The sequence below is a fragment of the Arachis duranensis genome, chromosome 4 (genome assembly GCF_000817695.3).
Source record: "Arachis duranensis cultivar V14167 chromosome 4, aradu.V14167.gnm2.J7QH, whole genome shotgun sequence".
Taxonomy (NCBI): domain Eukaryota; kingdom Viridiplantae; phylum Streptophyta; class Magnoliopsida; order Fabales; family Fabaceae; genus Arachis; species Arachis duranensis.
This window is the reverse complement of record NC_029775.3, coordinates 5,234,959-5,246,035: the sequence shown is the minus strand read 5'-3', so window position 1 is coordinate 5,246,035 and position 11,077 is coordinate 5,234,959. Positions and strand designations below refer to the sequence as shown.

Sequence of the window (11,077 nt, the reverse complement as noted above, 5' to 3'; positions counted from 1 at the left end):
AGTACAGTAATAATACTTAAATAAATTAGTCACCTTCTCATTCTTACTTTTCCCCTATGTTACAAAATTAGTTTCCCCTAGCATGACCTTTCATATATATAGAATGATCCCAATAATTGAGGCATCATTATTTTCCCTTGAATTAAATACTTTTGTAGCATAGTAGTAGCATTCAATAAAGTATACATAATGCAACAGTTTGATTTGGAAACAATTGACTGAAATACTATTTTATTTTTACAAAAATACAAGAAAACTAATTAAATTGTGTGGAGCCACATCAAGTTTGCTGTCACAGTGCATATAGTATATACAGAAAGAAGAGAAAAAACAATGAGAGGCAACGCATTACACATGAAGAGAGGCTCATATAGCAGTAGTCGTATTACACGTGAAGTATCAAATGGTTTACCAGTTACAATTAATTAAGAAGTAAAAGAAAAAGAAAAAGAAGAAGCTAATAATTGTGATGAAAGAAGAAACTAGTATAGAGTATGGTGAATGATGAAATATGAAACAAGATGATTATGTTTATCTTTTTCAGAAAATGTCGAGAATCTCGAGAATGGAACGATTGCAAAGGGGACAAGAGCCTCGGTTGAGCCACAGCTCCCTTGAACAAACCCTGCAAAAAGTGTGACCACATGGTATGAACGCCGCGCCTTTCTTCCTCCCCATGCACACGCAGCACACCCAATCATTTCCCACACCACCACCACCACTACCACTTATCTTATCTTCATCCGATGTCTTCGCCGCCGAACTAACCTCTGCATCGCCGCCGTCGGTCTCCTCTAGCAGCCTCATCAGCGACACCCTCCACGCACCTCTTCTCTCACCTCCCTCCGCCTCCTGCGGCGTCCCCCGGAGCTGCCGCTCAGCCGCTAACGCCGCCGCAAGGTTCATACCGGAACTGGCAGGAGTCGGAGACACGCAGTCAGGTCCAAAACGGTTCGGATCTCGAGCCTGATTCGTTTCAAGAAGAAGCGGTTGGTGCTGTTGATGCTGTTGCTGTGGTTGTTGCTGTTGTTCTTGGTCTTCGTGCCTGACCGTTATGGACTCAGAACGGAATCGCCACGTGGCACCGCAACAGCCGATGCCGATGAATCCTAAACGGTCCTTGAAGGTGCGCCTGGTCCTGGTGCGTGGCGGTCCATCGGCGGCGGCGTCCATTTGCTCCGTCAACAATCCGAGAATCGTCCTTGGCTCCGTCTGAAGAATATCGCCGAGTTGACTCATTATTGGACGCGGCTCGCAAGGGGTAGGAGGCTACAAGAAGAAGAAAGAAAGCGTTCTTGAAGGAGGCATTTGAAGAAGAGTAGTTTGTTGATCGAGTTCAATAGACACAGGGTTCTCGTGAGGAGCTTGAAATTCAAGCGAGCATTTAAAATTGTGAATCAGTGAGTGGAAAAGAAGAAGAGAAAAAGCGTGCGCGATTTCAGAAGTGAAATGAAGTAAACGAGATTAGAGTAGAGGAGGACAAAATAGAAGAAATGAGGAACGGGTTTCTTTAATTCTTTTAATTTTTGATATTTATTTATGAAAAAGTCTTGGAGTTTGAGACTTTGAGTGAGTGCACGGCTGGACGCACCACATTATTTTAACTCTTCTTGTAGGAAGAGATTAGCAATTATGAATTCAAAATGAAGCACAATTTGTTATATTATTGTATTGGTAGAGAAATACAAACATCTTTGACTTGATACATTTTTAACTATAAGCTAAGAGTGGAGATGAATTTTCACATCTTTACCACACTGAAATAGTGAAATCATGTGTTGTGTTGGTTGTTCATTTTTTAAAAACATAATTAATGGCTTTATGCAGAGTTGCTGGTTGCTGCGGTTATGTGTGCCGGCCTTAGAGACAGGTCAAACTCAAAAGCCGTTAAAGCCGGCACGACAATCAAGGGTTGGCCAAATGGCTCTTCCGCTGGTCTCACTCATTAGGTTTATATCTTACTTCTATTGCTTACACTTTTGTTTCTTTCTAATTGTAACCAAACATTATATTAAATCACCTTGTTTATTTCATACTTCTTTTATACAAATAATCATTTTGAGTTGGAAAAATATATAGAACCAACTCTAAATCAGTTAAAAATGATAATTTAATTAATTATAAATATAGTAATTAGTTTTATTTATTTATGATTTAAAATATTAGTTATTAAATATTTTACTACATTTAAATTAAGAATAAATATGTTTAGTATTATTGTAACTGTAACTGGTTCTATTAACTTCCATCTCTTTATCCTCCTTTCCTTTCTAAATGTTTAAAATATGATAAATCAGAAAATAGATTCAGAATCATCCGATTTACAGAAAAAAAACATTTGAATAACTAATTTCCAGTATTATTATTTTGAGTTTATGTATTCTTTTCCTACATTCTCCAAAGGTCCAATCTCACATTTGAATAACTAATTTATCACTCATCTAATATTCACTTTAAGAGTTTGTGTACCCAATAGACTATTATATATACACAACACATAATTTACACAATATATATTTATTTAAGTAGATGAATTAATTAATTACTTAATCAATTAAAAATTAGTTTTTTTGTATATATATATATATATTAAATCAAAATAAATAATCAAATAAATTTTTTTATATAAAAATAAATGATTCTTTTGTTATCCTTATTTTTCAATTTCGTTCTTATACTCATGTAAATATTATAGATAACTCTCTTTTATCTTGAATTTTAACAAAACAACTGTAACATTAGGAAATAACTTAATCATTGCAAAAATTATTTTTATGAACATCTAATCCTCTAAAACTTTTAGAGATCTTTAATTGAAATTCAATTTAGTCATTTTTAAAAGCTACATTTACTATTATGTTGGCGAAATCTCTACAAAAAGTTGTGTTAACTTGATGTTACCAAAAGTTAACTGTGCTTTGGTGTTTTGGAAGAATCATAACATCTTTCAACATGAAAAATCTGAGAGAAGATAAATATTTTTCCAAAAAAAAAAAGTAAAGTGAGGATTAAGTAAATATTCTATTATTCTTGAGATCAGAAGATGTATATCCAAAAGCAACATGGAAACGATGTATATAAATTTGTATAGTTCTAAGAGATTGGTAGGTATAGATAGAAATAAAAATTGAAATTGGAAGTCTTTATATATAGTTCATTCTCATCCTATCCCAGGCAGTGCAACAGCACCTAAATGTCACCTAAACTAAGATTAGGTTTGAAGATTCCAATACCCCGCCCTTCATTAATTAGTTGCACCAATATTACTTATATAATATTCCTTGCGTTATTAAATAGAAGTGAACCTTAGCACTCCTTCGTTGACATGACACCGATATTTATACATACGAGAAAAAAAAAAAAAAAAGACAATATATATAGTTATTTTTGTATAAAATTAATAGTCGAAAAATTATTAGATAATAATTTTGTTAAATATATCAAATTATCTAATAATTTTTAATTATTAATTTTACATTAAAACAATTATATCTGAATTTTTATTTAAATTAATACTTGTTCTAACTAAATTGAGTTTGTTTATTAGTCCACTTAAATAAATTTCGAATGATTCGAATTTTGCTTTGTGCATACAATAATTCATTAGTCAGTGATAAATTTTTAAATAAAATTCAGATCTACAATAAATTAACTTTTAAGTTGTCGGATTAAAAAATACTATCAATAAAAAAATTAATACTTGTTCTACTTAATTGGAGGATACACAAGAAATAAGAAAATTAATACTTGTTCTACTTAATTGGAGGATACACAAGAAATAAGAAAAATTGGAGGGCGTTTTACTCATTAAAATGATTCCAAGGATTCTTTACTCAAATACAACATTTGTTATTCGTTTACATTAGTGTCCTGATTTATTATTATGTAAACCGTGGTAGGTAACTATAATTTTCAATTTATACATAAACCGTGGGAGGTTAGTACGATTTACGGGCAGAAAACAATGAACATAAATCGCGGTTGCTTATCACGGAAGAAAAAGGTCATTAGAAATTTTATGAGAAAAGTTTGTGAGCATAAAACCCTATTAGTTACCACGGTTTATGCTTGGAGTAATATAAATACATAATCCGCGTTAAGTCATCATGGATCTCATTTGTGGCAAACCAAAATTTTTGAAGCTGGGAGGTTGAGAGAGAATTGGGGGAGGCTTTGAGGTTTTGAACCATTTGAGTGGTGGAATTATGGAAGATGAAACTCGCATATACCGATTAAATGGCGTTGCGCACGTGGCTGGATACATCGACCAAGAGGTTAGTTATACTACCTTATTATTATTATTATCATTATTGTTATTATTGTTATTATTATTATTATTATTATTATTATTATTATTATTATTATTGCTATTGTTAGTGTCGTTATTATTCTTGTTATTGTTTCATTATTGTTATTACTAGTATTAGAGAAAATACTAAACCAATGTGGGTGTATAATAATGTTTTTAAATTATATTTGCTATTATTAATATTGCTCGTATGTTGAGGATTTTTTTATTCACATGTTGCAGCCTACTAGGGTTATTAGCGGTGTCAGGAGATAACAGAATATGCCTTTAGACGATCGGATTATATCGTATCTAGAGACCGCAGGCTTGTATCACTTGGCTACGCTGAACAGTCAGTGGTTCTGGATTGAGGAGCCTCTACTTAGCGCATTCGTTGAGAGGTAGCGTCCTGAGACCCACACCTTTCACATGCTGTTTGGGGAGTGCACTATCACTTTGCAAGATGTGGCATATCAACTGGGTTTGCCCATCGATGGGGAGACCGTTAGTGGGTGCCTGACTGACTTTGAGAATCTGATGGAGAACGGAAGACCCACATGGGCGTGGTTTTGCGAGTTGTTTGGCGAGTTGCATAGGCAGCATTCACTAGCATCCTCCTTGCATCTTTACCTTTGAAGCTAAGGCTAAAATTCGCGGCCACATGACGAATACAAAACGCTCGAAAAGCACGTGGAGGTAGCCAACCATTCTCGGGGCCTCAAGGGCAGCCTTGATGCCATTATGCCTGTCAGAGATAACAAGAATATCCCCATGCAGCGTCACATGTGATCGTAGGTTGGACAAGAAGAATGACCATGACTCCGCATTCTCTCCCTCCACAAAGGCAAAGGCTATCGGGAGGATGTTCGAGTTCCCATCCTGCGCTATTGCCAACAGTAACGTGCCTCCATACTTGCCATACAAGTGGGTACCGTCAATACTCACCACGGGCTTACAATGCCGGAAGGCTTCGATGCACGGTGGAAATGTCCAGAAAAGACAATGAAAGTACACCGTGGACTCATCCACCTGATCCGTAAGTCGAACAGGAGAGGTCTTCAACACAGTAACTGTCCCGGCCATGGTCGACTGTACCCCTAGCATCCAACGTGATAACTCGGTATACGACTCTTTCCAATCTCCGTATATTTGTGCTAATGCCTTCTTTTTTTCCATCCAAACCTTCATGTAACTAGGCCTGAACCCGTAATTGGCTTCTGTTGCTTGTTGCAAGACCTTTACCGTAACTGCAGAATCTACCCTAACCAACGGATAAATTCTTGCGCAGATAATGTGGTAATCAACCTGCCGGTGATCACTGGAAATAGAGGTGGCCAAGCAAGTGTGTGGACCGTTGTACCGCCTAACCTCCCAAGTGCCCTTTCGTGCACGAAGCGATATGCGAATCAACCAACTACAACCCTTGCCGAACTCCTTGCATTTTTCATGATACTTTAGATGATCCGATTCTAAGACTCTGTACTCAACACCTCGACAGATGCTATAGTCCTTCACACTCATAACAGATTCATCTTTATTCTGGAATGATTGCCCAATCTAAAATTCTGTAGAAGAACCCCCAATTGTAGCACAACCGTCTGCTTGTTGACCCAAAGCCTCCAAGTTTAGAGTGGAGAAGTGTGGAGGGTACTGCTGTGTGCCAGAACTTGAAGGGTCATGTTGTGTATGTGGATTGGCACCTGTGTCATCATCGCTGTCTCCAATGATATCTACAGGCTCCTGGTAAGAGTCATCGTCTCACATTTCATTCTCTACTCGATCAGGTTCCCCAAATCCTTGAACATCATGAATCATGCCACCACCGGTATCCACCTCTAATGCCTGCTGTCAGACCCCAGGATTGTCCAACGCTACAGAAGCAACTACCTCCGTTCGATCTAAATCAGTCGCAAAGGAAGGGGATGCGACCTGCGGAACAGATGGTCCGGTCGCAGGCATCGAACTAGACGCATAGCCTGCGGCAGTCGAGCTATAAACTGGAGCTGATGCCCCAGAACTATCGACACCAACCTCCAACTTCGCATACAGCTCGTGTATTCTGACCTCCGAAAAACTCCTAACACAATGAAACAGAACCCGAATATCTTCATCGGCCGCTATCACAAACGTATCATACTTAACACTGGTCGACATAATTGCGATGAAAATCTTGTAGAATAGCTTCTTCACCCACTTGCTCCTTAATACCCCAAGCTTCTGCAAGATGCTGTTCTTTACATCTGACAAAGTGCTTTGATGAACTGATAAATACACTCAACGGCAAGGTTCAGAAAACCGGACCGGTCATCAAACCGTTCTAGCTATTGGTTCACTGGTCCAACTGGTCTAACCGGTAGTTCAACTGGAAAAAATCGTTTTAAAATAAAATAAATAAATTATAAATAAACATCCTAAAATATAATTATAGTATAATATAAATATTAAAATAGTTTTCAAATTTAAAAAACTATATTAAATGTCATCAATCAAATTCATACAATCTTATTAATATACAAACTCAAGTTAAATAATATAAAGAAATTTCAAATATTAAATGTTAACATAAAGATTTATCAATCATCAAAATCTCAAGATGTTCTTGTGAGTTTCTTTTTTTTGGGATAATTATTTAAACATATTATGTTATTATGATTGTGATTTCAACTATTGTGCTAAAGAAACCTTCAAGTAACAAAGATATGTTGATGTTGGTGGTGTCTTCTGAGGCATCAATGTCTCCTCATCCAGCCCCTCCAATTTCTTCAGCTAAAGCCATAACAAAAGGAATGGTACCAGAAAATGAGGTAGTTAATGGATCATCAAATAAGAAGCTTTTTGTTATTGCAAGTGAAGATGAATAGGCCAATGCACAAGTTTAAATGTAGCAACTTAACAGAACTTAACAGCAACAAAAGTTAAATACCAGCAACAAATAATCATTCTAAACCCTGGAATGAATAACTATTTCAACAAAATTCAAAAACGTCATACTTAAAAATTAAAAAAAAAACGGCAACAGCAGCATAACAAATCCATTTTAATCAACAATTTCAACAACAAAAAAATCAATGATTTAATTAATTTCAGATTCAGAAATCACAAATCAGAGTATCAGACATTCAAAACACTAAACCTTCACCCAGCAATTACAAACAAAGCCAGCAAAACCAGCACAACCAGCAACTACAAATCAAAGCCATTAGCAAATTTGAACAAAAAAATTAGGAGCCATAAGCAAAACCAACAATTAAAAAACAAAGCCAGCAATTACAAAACACTAAACCTTCAACCCAGCAATTACAATCACAGCTAGCAAAACCAACACAACCAACAACTACAAATTAAAGCAAAACCAGCAACTACAACACAATGAAAATAGATATGAAATTAAAAACAGCCCCACAACATAATGAATAATAACAAGTTAGGAGCCATCAACAATTAAAAACAGGAGCCACAACACAATGATTAATCATATTCTTAACCTAAAGCAGGAGCCATCAGCAATTAAAAATAGGAGCCAATACCCAAGAAGAGTAAGTTTTCAACATTAACAAAACAACAAAACAGAATAAGTTTTCATCATTAAAAACAGATATGAAATTAACAAGACCATATCTAAATTCTGCCTACAACATTCAACAATATTGCAAAACATTACAAGTTTCCAGCATTAACAAAACAACAAAACACTAAAACAAAGTAACAGTTACATAATAGAGTAAGTTTTCAGCATATTAGGTGTTCTGGACCAAAACAGAGTAACATGTAGAATTACAAAACAGCAAAACACTAAATCAGCAATATTAGCCTATTAGGTGTTCTAGATACAAATCACATAACAGAGACAGTTTCCAGAATTAGCAACCAATCTAAACATACATACAAGAAAGACCATAGATACAAGGAATTGAAGAACAAAGAACGAATTTCCACAACAATCAAAACCATACATACAAGGAAGACCGAAGAACAAAGAACGAAGAACGAAGACTGAAGTCCGAAGAACGAAGACTGAAGACCGAAGAAGAAGAAGAACCAAACTTCAAGCCAAGACCTAAGAAGAATTGAAGCAATATGGATAAAAAATTGAAGAAGAAGCTCAGAGAAGATGAAGACGAGGAGCACTCACCTGGTTCGAGAAGCCAGCGAAGACGAAGGGACCTGCTGACTTACTGGGTTCCTGAGGACTTGGGGACGGCGGCGGCGCTGACGACCTCTAAACAGCGGCGACGATGGATGGCTATAGTTCGGGGTTCCTAGGGCTAGGGATCGGCGACGATGGAGTCCTTGGAGTGAGCTGTGAGGTGATTAGGTGAATCTGAATGAATGGGGAAAGGGGGGGTTGGAGAACGAGTGTTATCGGTTTTTTTTTAAAGTAAAAAACGGCGTCGTTTTAAGGATCGGCCGGTTCGCCGATTTTTGGACGGTTTTTTCCCAAGTGATTATAGTAGGAGTACTGGACCGCTTGCGTCGCCGGTTCTCAGTTGAACCAGTCTGACCGGTCGATTCGGTCCGGTTTTCAGAACCTTGTTCAACGATTTTCTGTTAGTGAACTTTACATCATATTTTTTGCTTCTTTGAATTTTTCCAGAGCAATGCACTAAGACAAGAAAACTCTTTTCCTCACTTGCAATTGTGATAATGCTCTCTTCAACAGCTTGAATCTCACTCATATATATAGAATTCTTCTCCTCATAAACCGTGGCAACTAACAAGGGTTTCTGCGTTTACACATCCCTTCATAAACCGTGGCAGGTTAGAGAATTTTATGGTCAAATTTCTGTCTTCGTAAACCGTGGTTACCTACCATAGTTTATGGTCATTGTTACTCACTCATAAACCGTCTCAACCTACAACGGTTTATGTATAAACTGTAAACCGTAGTTACTTATCACGATTTACATAATAATAAATCAGGACACACAAGTAAAAAAATTGCAATTATTACATCTCAATAAATATTTTTCTCTTTTTATTTTATTCAAGTAAATTGCCCAGAATTAGATACTTTCTTTTTACTTCTTTATATTGATATATTGAAAGAAAAGAACAACTATGGCTTGTTTGATTTGTAAAATATTTATATTTATATCTTTAATATACTATTGTTGTTTTCAGGAGTTTATATTACGAAAAAATAATTTAAATTTAAATTTAAAAAATCATATTTTTATATTTTTTATTACTTATCTTAATGAAATTATAAATATAACAGCAAAAAATGATTTCATAAACCAAACAAATTAGATTTGCACACCGAATAAAATTTCATCTATTTAAAATAAACATAGATATAGAAAATAATTATGTAAAATCGATTGTTGTTGGGCCTGAAGATTTCATGAATTTCTCATTTCCCAGTTCATGATAAGATTAAATAAGAATAACAAAACTATTTATGTGTATACTAAAAATTAGTTATCAATTAAATTAATTATTTATATAAAATATATAATAAAAATAAATTAAATAATACATATAATTATATATAAATTAATATAAATGATTTAGTGATAGATTTTTTAGATATTTATGGTATTTTATTAATAAAATGATAGTATTAAAAAGACAAAAAAATTAGAATTTATTTTATTTAATATTTATTAATTATATTTATTAATTATGATGATAATTAATAATATTAATTATATTCATTAATTATTACAATAATTAATAAATATTAAATAAGATAAATTTTAGGGAAAAGCTCTGCATACAAGCCATTAGAGCTTGTATGCTTTACAAGCTCTTTAACGAATAAACTCGCAAAACGCGCTGCAAGGTCTACGTTGAATACATGCGCTATATAAAGATCACGCGTATATATAACTACCAAATTTAAAAGATTTGTTTCCTTCTTCGTTCTCCTTATTTCTAGATTTGTTTCCTTCTTCGTTCTTCTTCTCGTTCTTCTTCTTCTCGTTCTTCTCTCTTTGTAACTCCAGCTTCATTTTCTATCGATTTTTTATTTTCTGAAATCAAAGTTTGAACTCGTTTTGAAGATAATGGATGATTCAACCTCAAATTCTCAGATGAATCAGGGTGAAGTGGATTGTGAATTTGAATTTAACGAAGTTCCTGAGCTTTGATTTACATACGATTACTCTGAATTTTGTTGCAGTAATTTGTATCGTATTGTGTAGCTGAATAATTCGTGAACATTGACTGTGAGACTAACGTGTTAACATAAATCTGTGGATTGAATGTAATGTATTAGTTTTGATTGATTATGTGGAATTTATAGCAGATGCTCGGGTGTAGATCAGAACTTTTTTGGGTGTATTTGTTTCGGTAGTGTGGGTGTATTTACAGTTATGGCTTTTTCTGTTATTTTAGCTGAGTTGTTGTCATTCGAGTGTATTATATCAGACATGATTAGGTGTGTTTTTAGTTTTTGTGATGGTGTATTCTACAGCATGTGTGTTTATAGCTTATGGCTTTTATTGTCATTTTAGTTGAGTTGGTGCCGTTCGGGTGTATTATATTAGCAATGATTGGGTGTATTTATAGTTTTTGACATGGTGTTTCTGCAGCCTCTCTCTGTTGTTGATGACCAGTTTGTTCCGAAGGTTGGAATGACCTTTACCACCCTTGAAGATGCTGAAAAATTTTACAGGAACTATGCTAAGGCTGCAGGTTTTTCTACAAGAGTTCGGAGCACAAATAGGAAGGAAAACGAGATTAAGAACCAATTGATTACATGTAGTAGAGAGGAAAAATGGAAATCTAAAATATCTCTGACCGAGAAGACGAATCCGACAGCCGGTTTAAACTGTCCTGCAAGAA

The 11,077-nt window shown here is 35.0% G+C and overlaps 2 protein-coding genes across 2 annotated transcripts; both read right to left on the bottom strand.

Annotated features, from left to right (window-relative positions):
- Positions 1 to 348: 348 nt before the first annotated feature.
- Positions 349 to 1,602, bottom strand: LOC107482961 (uncharacterized). Its single transcript, XM_016103550.3, has one exon. The coding sequence runs from the start codon at positions 1,237 to 1,239 to the stop codon at positions 541 to 543; it is 699 nt and encodes a 232-aa protein (XP_015959036.1). The 5' UTR covers positions 1,240 to 1,602; the 3' UTR covers positions 349 to 540.
- A 3,292-nt stretch (positions 1,603 to 4,894) lies between these two features.
- LOC127746587 (uncharacterized) lies at positions 4,895 to 5,809 on the bottom strand. The gene has a single exon (XM_052260420.1). It carries the CDS (start codon positions 5,807 to 5,809, stop codon positions 4,895 to 4,897), a length of 915 nt encoding a protein of 304 aa, XP_052116380.1.
- Between the last annotated feature and the right edge of the window lie 5,268 nt (positions 5,810 to 11,077).

Coding starts and splice junctions, on each gene's coding strand:
- LOC107482961 (XM_016103550.3), bottom strand. CDS start 1,239: ATGAGTCAACTCGGCGATATTCTTCAGACGGAGCCAAGGACGATTCTC.
- LOC127746587 (XM_052260420.1), bottom strand. CDS start 5,809: ATGAGTGTGAAGGACTATAGCATCTGTCGAGGTGTTGAGTACAGAGTC.